At 35.5% G+C, this 24,745-nt stretch overlaps 1 protein-coding gene across 1 annotated transcript in view; it reads right to left on the bottom strand.

The window, feature by feature from the left end:
• The window catches only part of CCDC178 (coiled-coil domain containing 178), a 411,215-nt gene that overhangs the window by 117,386 nt on the left and 269,084 nt on the right, over window positions 1-24,745 (bottom strand). The window contains exon 18 of the mRNA XM_066246239.1: window positions 12,132-12,281. Within this exon, the coding sequence (XP_066102336.1) occupies window positions 12,132-12,281 (150 nt within the window). The remainder of the gene's footprint in view (window positions 1-12,131; window positions 12,282-24,745) is intronic.

The raw sequence follows: 24,745 nt of genomic DNA, 5'->3' as shown, positions 1-24,745 counted from the left end.
TCATTTAGTCAACTGCCAGTAGGTAACCCGCATTAAGTAATTTAGCGTGTGCTCATCAATGTTCCAGGTAATTATAAATTTATTTAGTCAGTCTAAGTAGGAGGTAAAAATGGAAAGGATGAAGTAATATAGACACACAAAACAGATACTTGGAAGAAATTTGTCTTATTAGAATATTACTCAACAACATGATGCTACGATGAAAATTGTCAGCACTCCACACAAAAGTCTTAAAAGAAGTAAGACATGCAAGGACTTCAAAAACAAGCAAAAGAAAAACCTTTGGCCTTTTCTTTGCTATAGCTAATTGCTATCAAGACAGTTGTTTCCAGCTTTTGTAACATATACCATACTTCTGAATAAATTCAAAGATAATGTTTGCTCATTTTTTAGTGTTTTTCAAATGTTCTGGTTTATGTATGAGTTATTTTGGTAATCAGAGGATTCAAGCTACATTTTAAAAATACGGTTAAAAAACAGGCAAACAAATAATTTAGAGAAAATATTAGAACATGCCCCTTAAAAGTGTTTCAGGCAAAAAAAGAAATTGAAAGTGATGCCCAAAAGGAAATCACAAGACGAAGAGCATTATTTAGCCCATGGTCTGCGAATATTTAGGGAGAGGCACTATGCCAATGCCCCTATGCTGGGCTATCACACACATCTAGCCACATAACAATCACAGTACCTTATATAGTGGAAGAGGAAAGAGAATTGGAGGAAATAGGCTGGGGTGGTGACTTTCCCAAGGTTTTATCAGAAACAGAAATCATATTTGAATTTGTACTTACTTCAGGTGTCCCTAATTGAAAGAAGATAGAAATGTTTATTTCTTTAGTGTGTTCATGAAAAATAAAATAATTCTAAATTTATAAATATATATACTTAAGGATGCTATAGGCTTTTTTTTTGTTCTTTCTCTAAACATTAACTCAGATTTTCATGTAGGGTCCACCTTACTCTCATGTAAAGTTAGAATACATCCTGTAAAGGAAAGATTACAAACTCTCATGAAAATAGCTGAACCCACATTCAGTAATAACAACTATATCTATTTGAAGTAAGCAAAACAAATGAAGTACAGTAAAAAGAATTGACAGTGGGATCTGGTGACATTTGAAATTTTATCTAATATGAATTTTTCTAGATTTTTCTTCTGGGTGTCCTACATTCTTCACTATCCCATGATATTCACTTCGGAATGGCCACTTCTTGTTTCAAGGCCTTTATTAATTTTTACCTTTTATTCTGTAACCTAAAAACGGTGTTACATTTTTATATCATGAAATAATAAATGTTCATCACAAAAATAAAATAAAGGAATGAAGAAGAGAGGGAAAATAATGCACAGGTCCAATTCTGGAATGCAGGTTTCTAGAAATAAATGTAATAAAATCTAATACATATAGAAATAGATATTAGGAATCATACAGTACATGTTGAATTATAGATTGATAGTTCAATTAAATATGTGCCATAGCTAGTTATAGCATTCCTTTTAAAGACTACATAATACTCCATTGTATACCAAGCCAATTATATATAGAAAACCCATGTTACTATATGTTAAATCTGCTAAAGGTTTTTCTATATTATAAGCAGGACTACAATCAACACCATCGTACGTATATCCTTGCAGACTTTTCAGATTATCTCCTTACAAATTCCCAGAACCAGAAATGCTGTCAGTGGGTATGCACAAACATTTTGTTAGACACCCCACTGGGAACGATTGTTCAGTAATTGAAAAAATATTTGCCAGGCGCTTTTCTAGGTGCTAGAGTTATGGTTGTGAATAAGATAATAAGTTCCTCACTCTTATTAAGCTTACTTTCAGTTGGCAGAAATAGACCATGAACAAATGATCATAAAATAAGATATCAGATGTTAAGTGCTATGAAGAAAATAAAATAAAATGACATAAGAGTGGGTGGCTGAGGGACAACGTTAGTACCTCTGGGAAGGCTGCCCTGAGGAAGGGGCTTTTAATGTGGTAATTAGATGGTAAGATGAAGCCAGGTTTAGGGAATTTGAGGGTAGGTGTACATCTAGAAGAATAGAAAATTTCAAGGGCCTTATCCTGAGAATAAGTCTTGTGGTTCAGGATCAAATAATAGCCCTTGTTAGAGCAGAGTGAGGGGAAGGAGAGAGTGCTATGAGGGGGCCAGTGAGTGGATTACATAGTCTGCAAGGCCAGGGCAGGAAATGGGGATTGTGAACATGATGATAAGTCCCTGGATGATTTAAAGTTTTAATTATGACATACATATATTAAAGTATGCACATCAATGAATTATTCACAAACTAAACACTTCTGCCAGGTCAGGAAAGAAAACATGTTCAGCATTTCCTAAAAATCCTTTATGTCCTTTTCTAGCCACAACTTCCCATCAAAGACAACTACACTCCTGACTTCTAACAGCACAGGTTAAGTACATACACAAGCACCCAGACACAATATATATATGTACACACATGTATCATACAGTATGTGCTCACTTTTTCTGGTTTCTTCTGCTCAAACCTATGCTTGTACAATTTATCCATATCTAGGACTCCTCCTATAGGGAGGACATGGGTAAAAAAATGAAAAAATCCTACACTGAGCACTGGAGAGATTGCCCCAAAATCCGGAATTTGAGCCAAATAAGAGTTGTTAATGCAGGGGACATAAGGTGTCTAGTAAGGTGGGAGAAAAATAGACTATGGTGTCTTGGCCAGGGCAAAGATTTTTCAAGAATAATAGTGGTTAATGCTGATCAAATATTGATGAGCTATCGAGCAAGATGAGGCTGGACATATACTACTGGGTCTGACAGCACGGGAGTCATTGATAAATAGTACTTCAAAGGGGAGGAGAAAGACGTGATGAGGTAAAGGCTGCAAATGCAGCTAGATAACTCATTTCAACATTTTAAACAAAAAATAAAGGGCTCTAGGGACCATGGAATTAAAGGACAGGTTTTGAGATGTTAAATAATATAGCATGCATGCATAATGATGGAAATAATCCAATGCAGAGGGAAAATCTGAGGATACAGAAAAATGGTCAAGTTGTATGAAAGATGACTCTGAGAAGGTGAATGGAGTGCAGAACACAAGTGAAAGGCCTTATCTATATTTGGAGCTGAAGTTCTTGAGTGTTAATAGGAGGAAAGACAGTAACTATGGAGTGGATGCTGGTAGGTTAGTAAATTTCATTATGGACAAATGAGAGTACTCATCGCTTATGAATACCTCTTTTCCCACACATTCCCATACAATCACCATGTATAATCAATCTTAATAAATAATCTCTTAAAAGCAGAGTTAAAAAACTTGTACATAATTTTAACTTGTATGTATATCATTTTAGAGAGGTGGAAACATTTTCTTATGTTTACTGGCCATCTGTATTTTTAGAACTGGCTGTATTTTATTCGTTGGCTCATTCAAAATATCTTTCTGTTTCCATGACATAAACAATAATTAGCCTGGATTCAGCACGCTAGAGTGCCTTAATTTGTTCTTTACACTTATGTAGATATTTTTCTAACTGTTTTTTGTCATAGAATATTGAGAGTATTAAGTCTGCAATTAGTGTGATATTTTCCCATTTAGGCACTGTTTTTTTTCTATATTTTTTTCTGGAATTATTTCTTTATACTGAAATTTAAAACTTGGTGAGACATCACTAGAGAGAAGCCCCAAAGTAGCTGGCTCATTATTTGGGGGCATCCCAGTCTTTCTCTCACACAGGCCTTGTTGGGCTGGGCTTGGTGACCCCTGTTGGGCTGGGCTTGGTGCCCCGCTGTGACAATGGCCTCAGATGGACTGTCCACAGATACCCGTGAGGGACACCGCCATCCTCACATCTCCAGGTAAGAAAGATCCCATCCAAGCATTGCTTTTAAGAAGCTGAGTCTTTAGGCCTGACGGGATTCACTATGGCAGTTCTCACCCCAGCCAGCATACCTCCACTGTAGGAGGTTATTTGAGAAGGTGGGCTTACAATAACCCCTCCCCTTGTTTAATGTCACATTCCAGTGCCATTTTAGGAATGGGAGTTTCTATTTGTCAGCACTCAGTATCTTTCTTATTTTCTTCCCTTTTGTAAACACAAATCTATGTTGTGTTTGGGAGAAATTCTATTTGTGCAATATACTTGTCAGCACCTATTTTTTCAGCATTAATTATTATACTATTCTTGTATTATTCCCTGGCATTTTGGAGTGTGTGTATGTCTAATGCTAGCAATGGTGCCATGTTTTCCAGAATCTCAGGCTTGATTTTCTGTCATTAAATTTTGACAAAAAGCTTTGCTTCCCTCTATAGTCGTTGCCAAACGCTGCCTGCTGCTTAGAGCTGCTGCTCTCTTTCTTCCTCTTCTATAATATGCATACCCCTGTGTCTTTGTCGTAATTTCTGTGGCAATCGCTATGGGATTAGGATCATATGCTTTGGCAAATAAATGTTTTGTAGTGCCAGGCAATGAGAGGGGAATTATAAAGGACCCTTAGTGGGAAAAGGCCTTTCTGCTTGGATCTCTAACCACTGATTGGAAACACAAATGACCTGCCACTTCCTGTGTAAAACCACAAAATCACTCCTCAGAAGGCATTTCATTACTAGCCACAGCTTACCAATACTCATGCCCAGTATTACAAATGTTACAAAGTACTTATAATTGAAATAGTTTTGCATTTAAAGAGAAAAAATAATGCACCATATATGTGGATAATAAGTTGGGCAGGGTAGAATAAAAGAGTAGAAGAAAATCTGCAGAGTAGCAGAAAGTCCACAGGCTTGAGTGGACTTGTCCAAGGGGCCTGGGTTTGAATCCCAGCACTGGTTCCCATTTAAAAGTAGTGTGACCTTGTGTTACAACAAAGCACCTGTTAGGAGTTTTATTGTATCCCTTTCCCCCAAATTCATATGTTGAAGTCCCCAGGACTTCAGAATGCGATTGTTGGAAACAGAATCTTCACAGAGATAATTAAGTTAAAATGAAGTCATTAGGATAGGCTCTAATCCAATTTAACTAGTGCCTTTTGTCAGAAGACAAATTTGGACAGAAGCATAAAGAGAGAAGATGATGTAAAGACACAGGGAGAAAACAATCACCTATAAGTCAAGAAGAGAGGCCTGGAACAGATTTTCCCCACAGGCCCCAGGGACCAACCCTGCCAACACCTTGATCTTGGACTTCTAGTCTCTAGAACTGTGAGGAGAAAAACACATTTCTGTTGTTTAAGTCACCCAATCTGCAGTAGACCTTAGTTTCCTGAGGAAACAATGGGTTATTCCCAGTTATTAAATAGAGTTTTATAAATTAAATAATAAAACAAAATAATGCTAATGTTATCTGTAACTGACTATGATAATATCAGTTCAGAGCTCAATGTTTTACACATGTGGTAAATGCATAGCATGGTGATTCCCATATGAAAGGTATGTAATAGTAACTATTTTCATTTCTTTTTTTATTTTATTTTCCCTTATTTACTTCAGAGATACTAAAGTAAATTTTTGCTGCAATGAAAAAGAGAGAGGCAAAAATAGGAAGGAAGGAAGGAAGGAAGGAAGGAAGGAAGGAAGGAAGGAAGGAAGGAAGAAAAGAAGAAAGGGAAAATGAAAGAGTTATCTCATAAAAGAGAGAAGAAACTAACACATTTTACAGGGAAGAAGGGAGTCATATCAAAGGCTCCCAACAGCCGAGAGTAACAAACTTGGAAGTGGTTAGGGACCAATCAGTGACTAGTACTTTGTAGGTGTCCTTGGCCAGAACTGTCACAGTGTGCCTAAGCATTTGTTTTCATGTGATCTTACAGTTTCCATAATGTCTTTGCTACAATTATTTTAAGGATATTAATAGTAAGAATGGAGAGAGGTTGTCATGAAGTCATACATAGTATTGTGTTGACTATTTTTTTTTATTTCCTTTTTAGCTTTTTGAGTTACTGACACATTATTGCAGCAAAACATATGTAGGGTCAATTCATGCTGAATAGTTATTAGAAACCATGATAACAAAAGTCATTACACTGCAGTTCAGTTTTGACAGTAAAATTTCTGCAACATTATCACAAATCCTCATGCATTAGTGCAATGATCCTTACTATAGTTTCATATTAGAATCAAAAGATTGCTGTAGCATGCTTCATACAAAAAGTCAAACAAGCCAAATTCTTTTCTGCTTTTACAGATAACATTTTTGCTCTTTTTCTCTGTACATCATGCAGATTGCAGCTTTGTTTTATATACTTTTCTCAATAACCTATGAGTACCTTGAATATATCTTTCTTTAAGATGAGAATTTTTCATTGAAAGACCACACAATTCTGATTACTGATACCAAAGGAAATAATTTGAAAGTGATTTTATATCAGACACAACTTCATAAAATTCTAAAATAATAATATTCATTGCATTATTATCTTTCCTTTTCTCACATAATGTGTTGGCTGTATGTACCTTTGTCAGTGGTTTAATTATGATGCAATGGGAAAAGGTTTAAAAAAGGATATCTGTCATATTCAGGATCACTTTGATAGGAAGGTGGTGAGGATTACTCTTCGGCTGATAAAAGAAAAACATTTTTAATGCCTTTCTGCCCACAATATTTTTCAGTCACTTATTAACACACATTTAAAGAGTCAGATTGTATTGATAAAATGTTCATTATTTTTGAGGTAATGTTAATTTATTCAGGTCTATTTCAAGAAAACAGAGGAAATATAACTTCTGAACTAGTGGTTAATGAATTAGATAACCTCACAAAATTGATGTTAATAATATTAACAGGTTTCTTTAAATGGGATTTCTCAGAATATTTAATATGCAAATGCAGTTTAAGTATTTAAAAAGGAGATATGGTAATCATGGTGCTGTATATATGTGTGTATATATTATATATACTATATATGTATCTGTATCTATATGTCTAAATCTCTTATTCTCTATGTATGACAGTTTAGTAACCATAGCTCTATTCACAATTTTGGGTTGGAAAATTTCTTAGTGTGTGTGTTTTGTGAGTGGGCTATCCTGTGCATTGTAGAATTTGTAGCATCATCCCAGTCTCTACCCATTAGATACCAGGAACACCATACCCAGCCTCCAACCCCAACTCCACCCAGGTGTGATAAGCAAAAATATCTCCAGGCATTGCCAGATAGCCACATGGCCCCTGGGGAACAAAAGAACCCTCGTTGGAGAATCATAGATTTTATATATATATATATATATATATATATATATATATATATATATATATATATATATAAACTTACATATGTCTATTCATAAATATTACATATATTTATTTATATACACATATATAATTTATATATATATGAAAATTTTACCTTGAATGTCTTTGATATACCAGGGATTTCATCACATTCTACATATAACTTTTAAGGTGTCACTGTGTTATTGCTATGTAACTACAATAGAAGCTCATTTCAAAATTGTATAATCAATACATAAGTCTACAAGTCACTCAAAACTGGTTCTAAGTTTTTCAAAGTATTTGCTAGAAAGAAATATTTAGAGTTCAGACAACAGAAGGGAGATTCACTGAGGTAAAATAATAGATGACCAGCTTTCTACTTCTGTCTTAGGGATTACAAAAGCTCTTCTGAGGTTCGTGACAGTTCTTAAGAGAATAGGAACAGTAGGAATTTAATGAAAGTTTATCAGCATATGAAGTGTGGCAACTGCTTTAGAACCAATGTGCGTGTGTGCTCGTGCACGTACATGTGTGTGCATATGCACACATACCTACGCCCTAAGAAAGCGAGGCAGATATACTGACAGTCTTTAAGTAGCTGTTGTAAGAAAAAACTGTTTAAAAAATATACTATTCCTAGCAAAGTAACAAATTTCTATTTATACTGGAGGAAGCAACACAAAAATCACCACTCCAAGCCTAATTTTAATATATTCGAGATAACAAGCAATACAATAAAATACTTCCCAGCTCAGTCTTTCTCTGCTTGGGAGACCTTATGACACAGTCAATCTCAGTTGCAGGTCTTATGTTAGAGATGACAATATTACTCCTAATACTAGTACTGCTAGAACATTTTCCAGGATTACCGTAGGATGTTACAAAGATAATGTTTGCTAATTGCATGGCACAGAGACCTGGTCTACATAAGTGATTGTTAAACAATGACTGATTCTGTAATAATTTGTATTCTCTTAGTTTGAAAGCTCTGAGAATTGGAGTAGGCTAAGGTAAGCTTTACAAGTGGTTTACAAAAGAATTAAGAATATATTTTACCCAGTTTTGTAAGAGATCTTGTTTTCAGCCAATAGAAGAAATCAACTTGCTTAGCTTACCTGTCTTTGCAGGCCTGAAGAACTTGAAATAGCAATTTTAACAAATACATGGTGATTTTATCAATACATTCATGCATTTTTTAAAAAGTACAAAATATCTATTAAAAAGCTTTTGATGAGGCCCTGGCCGGTTGGCTCAGCGGTAGAGCATCGGCCTGGCGTGCGGGGGACCCGGGTTCGATTCCCGGCCAGGGCACACAGGAGAAGAGCCCATTTGCTTCTCCACCCCCACCCCCTCCTTCCTCTCTCTCTCTCTCTTCCCCTCCTGCAGCCAAGGCTCCATTGGAGCAAAGATGGCCCGGGCGCTGGGGATGGCTCCTTGGCCTCTGCCCCAGGCGCTAGAGTGGCTCTGGTCATGGCAGAGCATCGCCCCCTGGTGGGCATGTTGAGTGGATCCCGGTCGGGCGCATGCGGGAGTCTGTCTGACTGTCTCTCCCCGTTTCCAGCTTCAGAAAAATAAAAAATAATAAAAAAAGAACATTAAAATAAAAAAAAAGCTTTTGATGAAAATGTCTATTTTCACAAAGAATTGCAACTTTTTTTTAGCTATTTTTCTTCATTCCTCTTTAGTGGTGTTTAAAATTTTGAGAACTGACAAGTTTTAGACTGGGTTCTACTTCATCATTACCCATGAACATGGCAAGAATTTTCCATAATCACTTTTGTTTGTTTCTGATTTGTAAATGGGGAGACACTCATCATTGCAAATGTTAAAAGTACAGGAAAGTATCAAGAAACACATGCCAAAGGAACAGACATAATTTTATTACTGACAGAAACACTGTAACATTCTAACATTTGAGGCATCTGTATACAAAATTATGTTAAGGAAGGGAATATTCTAATTTTTCATATTTAAATTGTTTTTACTCTTCTACTACATCTCCTTTGGTACTCTTGATGTAAAATCACAAAGAAATATGAAAAATGTCTAATTTGTGTAGAGAGAATAATACTCCCTAAGAAGCACAGTACTTAAAATATAATTATTTACCACGCCAAAAAGAATGCATGTTAAAAGCATTAAAATTATTCTAAAATAGGAAAAAAATAGACAAAGATTCCTAGAAGTGAGATCCATTTTATCTGAATCAGGGTTGAAAAATCACCTAAGACTAAGCTGACCAAAAGATTAAAACATATATATATGTGGGAAATATTTCAATTTCAAGAAAAGGGACTAAAAAAAGGTTTTTTGCTGTTTTGATCGCCACACTCCATCCTGTAAGCAGTGCATTAGACGCTAATGACATACGATTTCTCACTGACAGATTTAACAGCATCAATAAGGCCTCTCTGTCCATTGCTGCAAATTGATCCTACATGACACTGACAAGGGCAGCCTGCACTTAATGACCTCCACTGCTGAGGGATGGAAATGAAAAATGATTGGAAGTACAAATAAATCTCTGAAAGTTTCCCTGAAACAGGTGTGTTAAAAGTGACTCGTCTGAGGGATCATCACAAACACAAACCCAATCTCCAGGCGCGCCCCATGCTCTGTAAATCCCAGGGACTCACTCCTTGGATCTTGAATCAAGATTTGCTTTAAACCAAAAATGACATCAAGATAATTTTGTTCTTACTATGCAAACACTCTGTTAGAAATCTCTCCTAAAGGCATGAATTTTTCACTATCGTACGGTACCTAATATATTTATTTGCCACCAAAGGATTCTATACAAACTGATAACAAGTATACATAATTTTTTTTTCTTTTCCTCCTGGTATGAGTATAGCCACTAATTTCCTCCTCCTTGATTCTCAGCAACAAATAGAAGAACATGCTTAACTTCAATAACAATGTCAAGTGCATGAAGTGATTAGACCAGGGGTCCCAAAACTACATCCCACGGGCCACATGCGGCCCCCTGAGGCCATTTATCCAGCCCCCATCGCACTTCTGGAAGAGGTATCTCTTTCATTGATGGTCAGTGAGAGAAGCACATTGACCATCTCATTAGCCAAAAGCAGGCCCATAGTTTCCATTGAAATATTGGTCAGTTTGTTGATTTAAATTTACTTGTTCTTTATTTTAAATATTGTATTTGTTCCCATTTTGTTTTTTTTACTTTAAAATAAGATATGTGCAGTGTGCATAGGGATTTGTTCATAGTTTTTTTTATAGTCCCGCCCTTCAACGGTCTGAGGGACAGTGAACTGGCCCCCTGTGTAAAAAGTTTGGGGACCCCTGGATTAGACAAATGCTCCCTGGGTACATCCTATCTCTAAATGCTGCACAATTGTAATAAAATTATGTCTTGTTACTGCTTTAATACAAATTTCTAAGAGAAAAAAATACATGTTCTCTTTCCCAATATATTCAGAAGCATTAACTTGCATTAAGAGTAGACAGGTAAGAAGCACAGGGGGGTTCTAAGCAGCACACCAGATGAATTTAACAGTTACTTACAATTGCATTTTAACCCTTTATTTATATTTGTTTGTTTGCTTGCTTGTTTATTTGTTTGTAGTGGCCTAAAACTTGGATATATCATTTTTATTCCTTATCAATTTTTCTCTGAGGTAAATCTTATTTTACAAATGAGAAAACTGGAGTTGGGAAAGGTAAATTGCTTGCCAAGATCACTGAGCTAGTTATCAGTAGAGCTTATACTCAAATCCTGGCCTCCTGTCTTTCCAATATTCTATAATAAGGAGAGATAAATATTGTAGTACAATTTTGAATCACTAATTTATAGTATAGTAATCAGTGTGATGAACAAAACAAAGGATCCATTAGCAGTCTACTGGTTCTTATGGCTATATAAATTGTTAAAAGATAATTAAACCTATTTTTTTTTTGAAATTTAAATTCTGGGAAGAAACAGTCAAAGAAAAATGCGTTTTCTTGTCCATAAGAGTCTGGAAAAGAATATAGAGAAAGTGGGTACATCTTAACACTCCAGTAATAAAACTTTCTCTTTTCTTTTTATTGTAGTATATTGTATATTTTACTTCATTATTGTAGAAGATTTTACAAAATATATTAGAATTCCCAGTGATTTTAAGGAACTAGAGAGGGTCAAATATTTCTCCAAGTTTCTAAGTAAACCCCATATTTAAAGGAAAACAGAAACCAAATTTGAAGCCTGTACATCATGAGAAAGATTTAGAGCTATCTCATGGGAAATTACCTACAGACAGAATTAAAATTTGAAGTATATGATAAAATATGTAAATGTATGAACTAAAAAATATTGGTATTCCAGGTCATAATAATTAAAAGCAAATTAGTATAAAATGGTAGATTAGAAACTAAGTTTTTTATTTCCCGAGTATCCTTTCAAAATTAACTTCAAAGGGTTGATAAAAAATTCAATGAGCCTGACCAGGCAGTGGTACAGTGGATAGAGTGTTGGACTGGGATGCTGAGGACCCAGGTTCGAGACCCCGAGGTTGCCAGCTTGAGCACGAGCTCATCTGGCTTGAGCAAAATAAGAAAAGTTCACCAGCTTGGACCCAAGGTCGCTGGCTCAAGCAAGGGGTTACTTGGTCTGCTGAAGGCCCGCGGTCAAGGCACATGTGAGAAAGAAATCAATGAACAATTAAGGTTTCGCAACAAGAAACTGATGATTGATGCTTCTCATCTCTCTCTCTGTCCCTATCTATCCCTCTCTCTGACTCTCTCTCTCTGTCCCTATAAAGAAAAAAAATGCAACAAAACTCTACAAAAATAAAACATTGCATTTGGTGGCATATCAGGGATCACCATTGGTTGAAAGTCTTATGAGTGACCATGTACTACTTTGTATATTACATGTCCAATAAATCATTATTTTTTAAAAGAATGAAAAACTTACCTGCTTCTTATCTCTAACTGAAGCAGCAAGTAATAAATCTCCATCATAGAGACTGAAATAATTGTCCTTTTTCGTTAAGAAAATCACCTGTAATTTCTGATACTCTTGAGCTAAACGTAGATTTTCTTCTAGTGAATCATCTTGTATTTTCTAAAAGATAAATATATATAGGTATATTTAATTAAAATAATTTAAAATTATTTTTGAATTTTTATATGATCTTAATTATCTAAAAGTGTTATATTATGCAATGCAGAAAAATAATAAAACCAAAAAGATGCTTCCCCTGACAACAAGATGCTCCTAGGAGTTTATATTTTTCTTTCTTGATGCAAGTATCTCTCTTAAGCAGTCATTCGTCAGCATCTAATTTCTGTTTTCCTCTTTTCCAGACTTCTATACTGCTTTAGGAAGTATCCCGTCTAGAAGGCTTCACTCAGCATCCCAGCAGCCTTCTTCCATTTTCCCACTCCTTTTCTTTTCACCAAGCCCCATTGCTCAAATTGGTCAAAGACATTTGAGAGCTTATTATCCTACAGGTTCAGAGTAGTAGTACTCACAGAACACACTCAAAACAGAGAGAAGAAAAGGGGAAAAGACGGACAAAAACTCAACATTTAGAAGCATCCAAAGAGAGCCATTATTTTCTGCTATTACTCTTTAGCTATATTAAAGGTTAAATGTGTATGTAGTTGAGAATTCTGTAACACTCTCATGACTAAATAAATATATGTCAAATGTAATACAAACCACTTAGAATATAACTTTTGCAACATTAGCCACCGGCAAATTGGGGACTACCTATCATTTTAAGTTAGATTTATGAATTCAGTTTAGTTGCTGTTTCTTTTTACATTTCTTAGCACAGAAATTTTTCTCTGACTTCATCAAAATATATGGAATTCATCAGCAGCTTTAAGTGTTTTCAAATTTGTTACTCTAGTAAGTCCTCTGATGGGAATTTATTCTAAGCAAAATGCTTCATTCATTGCAACATTATTTATTATAGTGGAAGTTTTCAAAACACTTAAATGCAGATAAATCTTGATAATGATAATGATAATTAAATAACTAGATATGAAAATAACCATTGGGAAGCAATTCAAAAATGTGATTGCCATTACATCAAACCTTTAGTATAAGTTGTTAAAAACATACACAGTGGTATAAGAATGTGCATAGATGAAATGTAATTCAGCAGAAAATTGCCCATAAAAACATTTCTGTATTTACACACTTAAAGATTTATTAAGGTCAACAAACATATTTCTCATGAAGGTCTGGTATCCATATTGATCCCTAATGATTAATACTATGTCATAGCTGTTCTTCAAAGAGTGAAAATGATGAACTGAGAACCATTTTAAATGTCCTTGTCCTAATTCTGGCACAATAGTTTAAAACTTTAGAAATTTCTGTCTAGGACACTTGCCTAAAATAACTTAGAATTATCTGTCAGTAGGAGGACAAAGTATCGATGAATATTTTTATTTGGTGAAAATACTTTCAAAAAGATAGTTACAATATTTTTTATATCTCAACACTAATATTAAAACCTAATCCTCAAGTGATTAACTTCAAACTGATAAGTGTTCTAGAGGCAGGAGGAGAAAAATATTTTGAAGTATGTCTTTTGTGTGTATGTGTGTTGTGTGTGTTTGACTTAACAAAGCACAACTAATACCTGTGATATTCTATTTCCCAATTACATTTTTTCAAGCCTTATATGGCTACCATAAACATTGAAATCGACAGGAATGTTACAAAAGTGGTGGGATTTGCACTAACCTATTTAATGAAATTTAATAGAGGATATATTAGTACTTTATCTTTTGCTCAACTGTGTAATACACAGTTTTACTTTCAAATAAACATACTTTTAATTTCTGCATCACATCAGTTCTTATTGTTTTATATGCCATAATTAGAGTAAACACCAAGATATTGAATTGTATAGTTATGCCAATGAATCTTTAAACCATTTTTATATCTGTCATGATATTTTACATTACCATTGTCCAGTAATAGATATATAGAAGGATTTGTCCATTTACTGTCTATTACTGAAAGTCAGTGACCTTCATATGGGCAATAAAATTTAAGTTTTTTTTATTTTAAATAATGGTATTCTGCTGACACTCAAAGTGGGTTTTTTTATGTTTAACTGTGATTCCACCACACAACTCTGTTTTAATTTTAACCAATACTATTAGGACATGCAAAGGAAACAAAGAGGGAATGATTATTATTGGTGGCAATATGCCCATGATAAATAATGCTACTCTTACTAATTGACCATCTTATGAATAAAAGCAGTGGAAGGTATTTAACAAGGGTTGGAGATACAATGAAAGAATGCAAAGAAAGGAGAAACTAATAAAAACAGTAAAATGATGACTTTCATGCTTTTAAATTTAAACTCAGCTGAATCCTATTTGTAGAACCTTTCTAGTTAAGGTATGGGCTAAATGTGAACATGAAAAATATTTTGTTTCTAAAAACATTAAAAAAAAACTTTATTGCATTCTCTGTAGGCACCCTGAGTTTATTTACAATATTTTTTCATTCATTCATTTATTCATTTTCATTCAGTTATTTACTCATAACTTTTTATTTGGCAATTACTGTATGACAAGCTCTCAGATATAAATGAGAACCTCAAAAACTTGTGGTCTTGTGGGAAAAGTTTATATTTTAAAATTATACAAATGTGTAATTAGCAGAATTCTAAACCTTTGCATTTACTTGCTTTTGATATATATTAATTCACCCCAAAAGTCTAAATAAAAATAAGACTATCTGAAAGTCAAATATATTGGTATTCAAATCTCATTATTAATGATTATCAAGATGATAGAATATGGGCAATATAGCTGATAAAAAGAAGAGACACTGAATATGTTAAGAGTTTCCTTGTTAGCTAGAATTTATTTTTTTAAAAATTGTTAGCCTGATGATGGTTTTTCTTTATCTTAAATTATTGCCTGACCAGGTGGTGGCGCAGTGGATAGAGCGTCGGACTGGGATGCGGAAGGACCCAGGTTCGAGACCCCAAGGTCGCCAGCTTGAGCGCGGGCTCATCTGGCTTGAGCAAAGAGCTCACCAGCTTAGACCCAAGGTCACTGGCTCCAGCAGGGGGTTACTCGGTCTGCTGAAGGCCCGCGGTCAAGGCACATGTGAGAAAGCAATCAATGAACAACTAAGAAGTAGCAACGCGCAACGAGAAACTGATGATTGATGCTTCTCATCTCTCTCCGTTCCTGTCTGTCTGTCCCTGTCTATCTCTGCCTCTGTAAAAACAAAAACAAAAACAAAAACAAAAAAAAATTATTTGTTAAACTTTGATGTTTGAGGGATATTACAGCTCTTATAAAATATTTTATTAGAAAATAAAAATTATGTTTATAAAGGGCTGAACAAAATTTCTACTATAAGCTCCATAGGGACTGAAACCATCATTTTGTTCATTTTAAGATACACTGCACAAAGCAGAGCTCACATGAGTGCACAGGTTTTTAGTAAATAAATGAATAAAAACAGAATCCTAGTTAGGAAATGCACATATTTAGCAATTTAAAACTACACAGCTTATTTGCCCACTTCTAGGCAATAACCTATTGACAAGAGAATCACCTAATATAATGAAGCACATTTATATTATTTGATACTATACTACTTGAGAGATGAAGATCTTAACTATATAAAGAGAATTCACACAGTACATTTTTCCACTGGACATTATTCTATGGATAGATCCCCTTGTCTATATTCTTAGCAAGAGTTCTTTCTCTGGGTGCATTGTTGATTTTTACAAGGTATGTGAACCCTTTGAAACTACACAGTATTTTTCCTGGGTCACCTAATTAGCTAGCCTATGATCTCGAAAGTATTAAGAAACCATTTCAAGCTCTAAAAAAAGACCTGGCTTTCTCTTCTGTCACCAGAAATGCTGAAAAATGAAGGCAGATTGTGGCACATCTCCCCCCCCCAGGTATCCAAATAGTAGTTCTCCATTTTTTTTTCCACTTGACCTTTCTTATTATTTAAACCATGAAATTCATCTTGGACTTTTCCTCCATTTTCAGATTATTTTTCTCACTCTTCCTTTCTACTTGTCCTCTCCCACTGGGTAAGTGGGGAATAGAGAATTATAATCAGAAACTCTTTTGGACAAAAATATAGAACATATATCATCTACTTATGTTTCACTTTGTGATATATGTGATATATACACACACACACACACACACACACACATATACACACAAGAACTTAAAAGAAGGCTGCACTTAAATGGTAACTTACAAATTCCAAGCTAATGGAAAGAACTGGGATAACAGCAGTTGTCTCAGTTATTATATTATTTTTCTCATTTTACAGAAAAGGAAGGATAAGGCAAAGAGAAGTCAGGTGAAGCAAATTATATGTTCCAAAAATGGCCACAGAAATATTTTCATTTTCATATGTTCTTTTAGAACCTTGTCATTCCATATCAAGAAGCATAGTCTACTTCTTCTTCCCTTGAAACTAGGTAGACTTGTGCCTTTTCCAGCCAATAGAATATGGTGGAAATGATTAATGAAGTGATTTCTCAGGCCAGTTTATTTTAAAAGCTAGTTTATTAAAAAAGCTTATAGCAAAAAAAAAAAAAGCTTATAGCTCTTGTCTGGCCCTCTCTCTGGGGACATTCACCCTTAGAACTAGCCACTATGTCAGAAAAAATCCAGGCTACATAAGCAAGTGTTCCTGCAAACAACCTTAGGTCAGGTCTCAGACAATAGTCACCATCAACTGGGTGAATGATTTATCTGAAGATGACTCCAATCCCCACTCTCTGAGTTGTCCAGAGGATGGTTCAGAATGTATATGAGACAAGAGACAGGCTGACCCTGCCATGTCCTCTCTAAATTTCTACACATAGAATCATGAGCCCTGAAGTTTGGGGGTATTATGTGACTCCAGCAACTAAAACTCCAGGATATTGTACAAGATGGCACACATATTAAGTGGAAGACCTGGGCTTTACATCTAGGCAGACTGTGTCCAGATCCCTTTCCCATCTAGTATACTTCCTTCATAAATATGAGCCAGCACTATTCAACACTATGCAATGCCATCTTTATAAAATCCACTAAAAAGTCAAATCAAATAACAGAATCACTTTTTTCTAAGCCTTTGCTACCAAGCAACAGTGTTTTTTTATAATCTGGCTAACAGATAGTTGACATAGATAAAATGGGCTGCTGAGTGAAATTAGAACGTGGTCTCTTTGGAAGCTATGGTACTTTTCATTGTAAGTCAGTATGAGTGTGCTGGTTACATATAACCAGTCTCTTGTGTTTTTTGTTCTACATGATTCTATATTTCAAGATATGATTAGGCCAGAGTCTTCACTGGCGAGACCAAGTACCCAAGTGCATAGAACTTCACAGCTGAGGCCTGCACCATTCCACAGATGGTTAAACGCAGCAGAATAATGCTACTCATCGAGACCTTAAGAGGTCTAGCCAGATACACTCACCCTGATGGAAATATAAATCCATTTGAACTGTTTTCTTTTTTTAATTTTTTTATTTATTTTTAATGTTTTTATTTATTCATTTTAGAGAGGAGAGGGAGAGACAGAGAGAGAGAGAGAGAGAGAGAGAGAGAGAGAGAGAGAGAGAGAAGGGGGGGAGGAGCTGGAAGCATCAACTCCCATATGTGCCTTGACCAGGCAAGCCCAGGGTTTCAAACTGGTGACCTCAGCATTTCCAGGTCGACGCTTTATCCACTACACCACCACAAGTCAGGCCACTGTTTTCTTTTTTTAAGATGGACTAATGGCAAAGAAGATTACAAGAAAAAAAAACTTGATCTAAACATTCTAGGCAGATGATTATAATTGAAATATTAGCACTGCACATGTCTGTGTAGAAAACATACATAGCTATTTTCAAATACATAAAATAGCCCCAGTGTCTATGGCTAAATTTACAGTAATGTGTCCTCTATACCCTCAGTTACTCTTAACACAGGCACTTGGCAGAGGGGCTGGCTAGGTCCTTCTTTCAATTATGTATTATAACAGAGGTTTCTTTTTTTGACCAGTTTTAATTCTAACTGTCCTATCCTGATAAGATTTTGTATGGATGTCCCAGACGAACATTTCTGAAGATCTGTCATATCCCGATTCTTGGTTTTTAACAGTTTACTACAGACAGCACCTTGCTTTCTTGCTTCTCACCAGGGCTTTGCTGCCACATCCGTGTGCTTATATGCCTTCACCACCCTCACTTCAGTCCCACGTGGGAAATAATTAACTTCCTACTACAACCACCAGAAAACAAAAGCTGTGTTAGTGGTGTTTATTGACCAATTATACTCCAGAGCATCCTCACATTTAGCATTTCATCCATTTTATTTGTTCATTGAATCTTTTGTTTAGCAAATCCTTAGTAAGTTTACTCTATGGATCCAGCTCTATGGCTACCTCAGGAAGTAAAAAGAAGGATAAAATGGGACCCCTGTTCACCAGGGATTACAGGCTAAAGTAGGAGGAGGCAGAAGTGTAAACAAGTCTATTCAAGGTATTTTTTTGAAGTATCTCAAATTGATTCTACCAGGTGGAACTGATTCTATCAGGTGGGGAGCAGGGTCAGAGAAGGTTTCATAGAAGAAAAAGTCAGTGACCTGAATCTTAGAAGAGCCATTTTATTTGGCAGGAATAAAAGGTGTCCTGCCACACAAGTCAGTATATATATTTGTACAGTTGGGTGAGTCAGTTGAGGGAAATGTTTTCTTAGCTCCTTTAGGACTATTAGATTGTTACCTGTGACTCATGTATTAGACTTTCATAGACCATGTTACATGTTCTGCTATCTTGTGATCTTATAATATTACTAATAGTGTAAACAATAAAATACACCCACATATTTTGTATCCCATTGATGCATAGTATTATAATATTTCATTCCAAGCACCAATGTTTCAGTAGCATGTGGTCTTGTACATATGTTTACCTATTACATCATTGATAATCATACTATTAAATCTACACCATCCCCACATATGCCTTTGACACATTTCTGCCAGTTTAGGGTACTGTATTGGTAATTTTGTACTCGGTGATGCTTTGATGTTATTAAAGCAGGCATAAATACTAAGACTAATTCATGAAATATGCAGGGGATAGACTTTAGGATAAAAGAAACATGGAGGTTCCAAGTCTCTGTGTAAACATTGTTGTTTCTAAAGCATTCCTTTTGATTCATGGGAATTAGCGCTGTGAACACAAATGCTTACAATACATGCCAATTCTTTAACAATATAACAGACAGGGAGAAAACATATACTTTAAGTATATCACCTACTGTGTGCATAGAAGTGTTATTGTACTGCTGCTCCCTTAAAATCTATGTACCAATTACTAGAGAAAATGAGGGTTCTCTCCACTGTTTCCAAGGAGCAACTTTGTAAGAATGATATGTGTTGATACCTTGAAGCGTCAAAGGAGCAAATAACTGTTTTAACTCTCCCAGGACCCATGTCGTTGTCTGTGCTGCCATGGAAACCAGTCTCTTGTCCAACATGAATTCTCTGATAATTAGTTTTCAACATTCTTGATTTTTAAATGAACAAATCAGTCCTCTGAATCAACATTGTTACATGCCTAAACTCTCTATATTATCAAGTTTTACAATATGCTCTCTCTATTCACCAATTTATTAAAATATACTTATAGAGCATCTTGTATATGCAAAGCACTATGGGAGACACTGTGAGAGGTTAAACAACACCTTTATGACACTGTTTGATGTAAGCCTGTCACATAACAGGTGCCTGGTTACACCTATCATGCCGGAGTCCACAGGAATACTTTCTTTAGTTACCCCATCCAGCACCCCCATATATCACTATATACAGGGCTCCTTCTCTTAGATGCCTGACGGGTTTACAAATTTAGCTACTGTTAATTTACTCAAAAATATACTAATAGACACTATGACATTGCCTCTCAGAACTCAGAAATAGGTTTATTGGGTATTTATGAATATTTTGTATTAACCCTGCTTGTTCCTTATTATTTTTTACTCTATTCAGTGTATATATTTGACTGGAATTATTGATAACAGCATGAAAAAAGACACAATTTCAGGGCCGAAGGAGCTTGCAATCAGATAGGGAATTGAGGCATTCACAAAGCTAACTACATCAGAATACATTATACAAGGAGAAGGATAAAAGACATATCCTAATAACAACAGTTGTTTTATCAGAGATCAGTTTTAGCAAAAGTGGTAAGCAAAGTTTCAAGGAAGAGTTCATCTGTGAACAGAGTCTCAAGATATTTCATAAACAGGGCCCTGTGTGTGTTCTTGGCAAGAAGAAGCTGGCCTAGAAACACAGAAGCTTGTTAAATATTAAAAAGCACCTGATTAATGTGGGTGTGTGTTCATGAAAAGGAAAAATTACCTCCATTTTGACTGTAGCATTTCTCCTTCAACTACTCAATGGCTGTAGGAAATGCTATACAAATGCCACTTATATTAGCTATTAAATTTCGATTTGATCCAATTTCCTTCAATATAATGTATGTCCTCCTCAAAGTATCCAGTATAACTAATTAGAGAAACAAATTATGTTATAAGAAAAAGAGAGTAGAAATCAGTGTCATATAATTTATATTCCTATTAAATTTCTCCTAGTTAAAATATGTAATTTAAAAGGTTAAATTACAGGTATATTCTAAATGACAGTCACAGGAATAATTCTCCTAAATTTATTTATAAGTTATTAAATAAACTTTACATTTTATTCCTGAGTATGTAGTTGAATTTAATAATGTGTCCTTTGATACTGCTTAAGATTGTAAATAGAAACATATTTGCATATTATTTCCTTTTTAAATATTCCCATGTATTATCATAATTTAATTAAATTTCAACTTGTCACTATTTTAAAATAACGTTTTAAAGTCTGCAACTCTTTTCTCCATTTTATGTGAAAAACTGAACAATTTCTTTTCCATGTGCACCTCCTTATTTGAACAGTTTAGTATTTAGAAGGTTTTGTATTTACTCACATTTTAATGATATACATTTCTACTTCACTGGTGGAAAAGGCTGATCAGTCACAGAAAGGTCAGTTAACACTAAATAGACCCTTTCTTTATGTAATTACAAAGAATAATATTCTTTGTGCTGATGGCACTGCACAGGGAGTGGGTGATGCAGAGAATTAATGTGCTGCCTTGTTGGCCCATGGGATAGAGATTCCAATACAATAACCACAACTTATTCTAATTATGCAGCTTTAAAAGGTCATCAGCAACAAGAGTTAAGGAATAACCAACTAACTTTATCATAAAGTAAAAATGTAAAACCTACATGCAGAGACTGTAAGAACAGTTCCCAAAAATTTCATTACCAATGAGAGAAAGACCAACTGAAATGGTTCTAGAATATATATCATGGCATAGATTAACTAAACTCATTGAAAATTAAAATATATGATATTTGTAACTAATATGGCCTACTAAAGTGGTCAGGTAACCTGATCTCACCTTATGTTTGTAGAAACTGCTTAATTTTGAAAATATTATTTTATGTATAATGTCAATTTTATTGCAACATCCATGTTATGCCAGAAGTCAAATATTTTTTTAAAAAATTCATCTGTTATGGCCCTGGCTGGTTGGCTCAGCGGTAGAGCGTCGGCCTAGCGTGCGGAGGACCCGGGTTCGATTCCCGGCCAGGGCACACAGGAGAAGCGCCCATTTGCTTCTCCACCCCTCCGCCGCGCTTTCCTCTCTGTCTCTCTCTTCCCCTCCCGCAGCCAAGGCTCCATTGGAGCAAAGATGGCCCGGGCGCTGGGGATGGCTCTGTGGCCTCTGCCTCAGGCGCTAGAGTGGCTCTGGTCGCAACATGGTGACGCCCAGGATGGGCAGAGCATCGTCCCCTGGTGGGCAGAGCATCGCCCCATGGTGGGCGTGCCGGGTAGATCCCGGTCGGGCGCATGCGGGAGTCTGTCTGACTGTCTCTCCCTGTTTCCAGCTTCAGAAAAATGCAAAAAAAAAAATAATAATAAAAAAAAATAAAAAAAAAATTCATCTGTTATAAAATAATGCATGCTGATTATATTATACACAAGTAATAGAGAGGTACATGAAGTAGAAAATTAAAGCCCCTGTTTACAACAACAGCCATCTTTATACCCTAGAGAGATTATTAACAATTTGGTGCAAATGCATAAGGTATAGAAATTTAGAAAGAAAATACTTATCTTGACAATGAAAATATGGAGGCCAGAAAAGTCCGTTTCTTGTTCAAAGTCACACAGAAAAAGTAGCATTAATATGAGGATACAGTCTGATTTCAGCCCGTTCCAGGAGTACACCACTTCCTAATTTTGGCTGTGAATTATAGCATCCTTAAGATTTCAGACTGATGTCTGAGTGCTCTAATTTCTAAATACTCTATAGAATTACATCAGTTTTTTCAAATAAACTGGATGTTCGTATAGAAAAAAGTTCTTTAAAATTAAAAAAAACCCTCAGTGTCTTTTCCTTGAGATGGAGGTCAGGAAAACATTGAGCCTGTCGTCACAAAGGTGTCATATATAAATACAGTAATAATTTTGATTCATAAAATATCCTTATGGAAAGAATTATTATTAATTTTTTCTTTTTCTTTTTTGCTTTTGTTTTGCTGAAATTATTATTTTGAATAATAATTTCAATTATTCAGTCAGATATTCCCCTTTCTAAGAAATAAAGATCGCAAGTTTCTTTAATCACTTTATGTTGTTTTTCACATTATGGCACCGTCCAAACCTTGCAATGTATCTCAAGTAGGGATGGGGTTTAAAATACGTAATGCAGAAGACATACAACTGGTCAACAGACAAGAAAGGAAGCTCAACATCACTAATCAGGGAAATGCAAATCAAAACCATAATGAGATGCCACCTCACTCCTGTCAGAATGGCAATTATCAAAAAGACAAGATATAACAACTACTGGTGAGGATGTGTAGAAAAGGAACCCTGTGCACAGCTGGTTGGAATGTGAGTTTATGCTGCATATATAGTTGGAATGTAAGTTGATGCAGCCACTATGAAGAACAGTATGGAGGTGCCTCAAGAAACAGAAGAATAGAGGCTCTGGCCGGTTGGCTCAGTGGTAGAGCATCGGCCTGGAGTGTAGGAGTCATAGGTTCGATTCCCGGCAAGGGCACACAGGAGAAGCGCCCATCGGCTTCTCCACCCCTCCCCCTCTCCTTCCTTCCTCTCTGTCTCTCTCTTCCCCTCCTGCAGCCAAGGTTCCATTGGAGCAGGGTTTGCCCGGGTGCTGAGGATGGCTCTGTGGCCTCTGCCTCAGGCGCTAGAATGGCTCTGATTGTGGCAGAGCGACGCCCCAAGATGGGCAGAGCATTGCCCCCTGGTGGGCATGCCGCCTGGATCCCGTTTGGGCGCATGCAGGAGTCTGTCTGACTGTCTCCTCATTTCCAACTTTGGAAAAATAAAAAAATTAAAAAAAAAGAAACAGAATAGAACTATAATATGATCCAGTAATTCTAAGTATTTATCCAAAAATAAAAGAAACACTAATTCACAAAGATATATGCACCTCCATGTTCACTGGGTTATTTACAATAGCCAAGACGTATAAGCAATCTATGTGTCTATTGACAGATGAATGAATAAAGATGTGGTACATATATACAAAGAACTATTTTTTAGTCATAAAAAATGAAATCTTGACATTTGTGTCTACAAGGATAGACCTAGAGGGCATTATACTAAATGAAATAAGTCCGAAAGAGAAAGACAAACATAATATTGTTTCACTTATATGTGGAATCTAGAAAAGAAAACAAATGAACAAACAAAACAGAAACAAACTTATAGATACAGAGAGAAAACTGATGGTTGCCAGATGGGGGGGGTGATGAGGGGAAAAGGGGACGGGCATGAAGAAATACAGACTTTCAGTTGTAAAATAAGTCACAAGGATGTAATGTATAACATAGAGAATAGAGTGAATAACATCATAATAACTATGTATGGTGACTGATAGACTTTGTTGTGATCGCTTTGTAAGGTATATAAATGTTGAGTCACTATGCTGTACACCTGAAACTGATATAATACTGTATGTTAACTACATTTAAAATAAAGCTAAAATAAAATACCTAAGGCAACTTTCTATAGGTACTATCATTTTTTCCTACTTATTAATTTTTTAAAATTTATTAATTTTAATGGGTGACATTGATAAATAAGGGTACATATGTTTAGAGAAAACATCTCCAGGTTATTTTGACATTCGATTATGTTGCATATCCATCACCCAAAGTCAAATTGTCCTCCATCACTTTCTATCTGGCTTTCTTTGTGCCCATCCCCTCCCTCCACAGCCTCCTTCTTTTCTCCCCCACCCCCAGTAACTACCACACTCTTGTCCATGTCTCTGAGTCTCATTTTTATGTCCCACCTATGTATGGAATCATATAGTTCTTAGTTTTTTCTGATTTATTTATTTCACTTCATATAATGTTATCAAGGTCCATCCATGTTGTTGTAAATGATCCAATGTCATCATTTCTTATGGCTGAGTAGTGTTCCATAGTATA

The sequence above is a fragment of the Saccopteryx bilineata genome, chromosome 11 (genome assembly GCF_036850765.1).
Source record: "Saccopteryx bilineata isolate mSacBil1 chromosome 11, mSacBil1_pri_phased_curated, whole genome shotgun sequence".
In the NCBI taxonomy this organism is placed as follows: domain Eukaryota; kingdom Metazoa; phylum Chordata; class Mammalia; order Chiroptera; family Emballonuridae; genus Saccopteryx; species Saccopteryx bilineata.
This window is presented reverse-complemented; position numbering and strand designations above follow the sequence as displayed.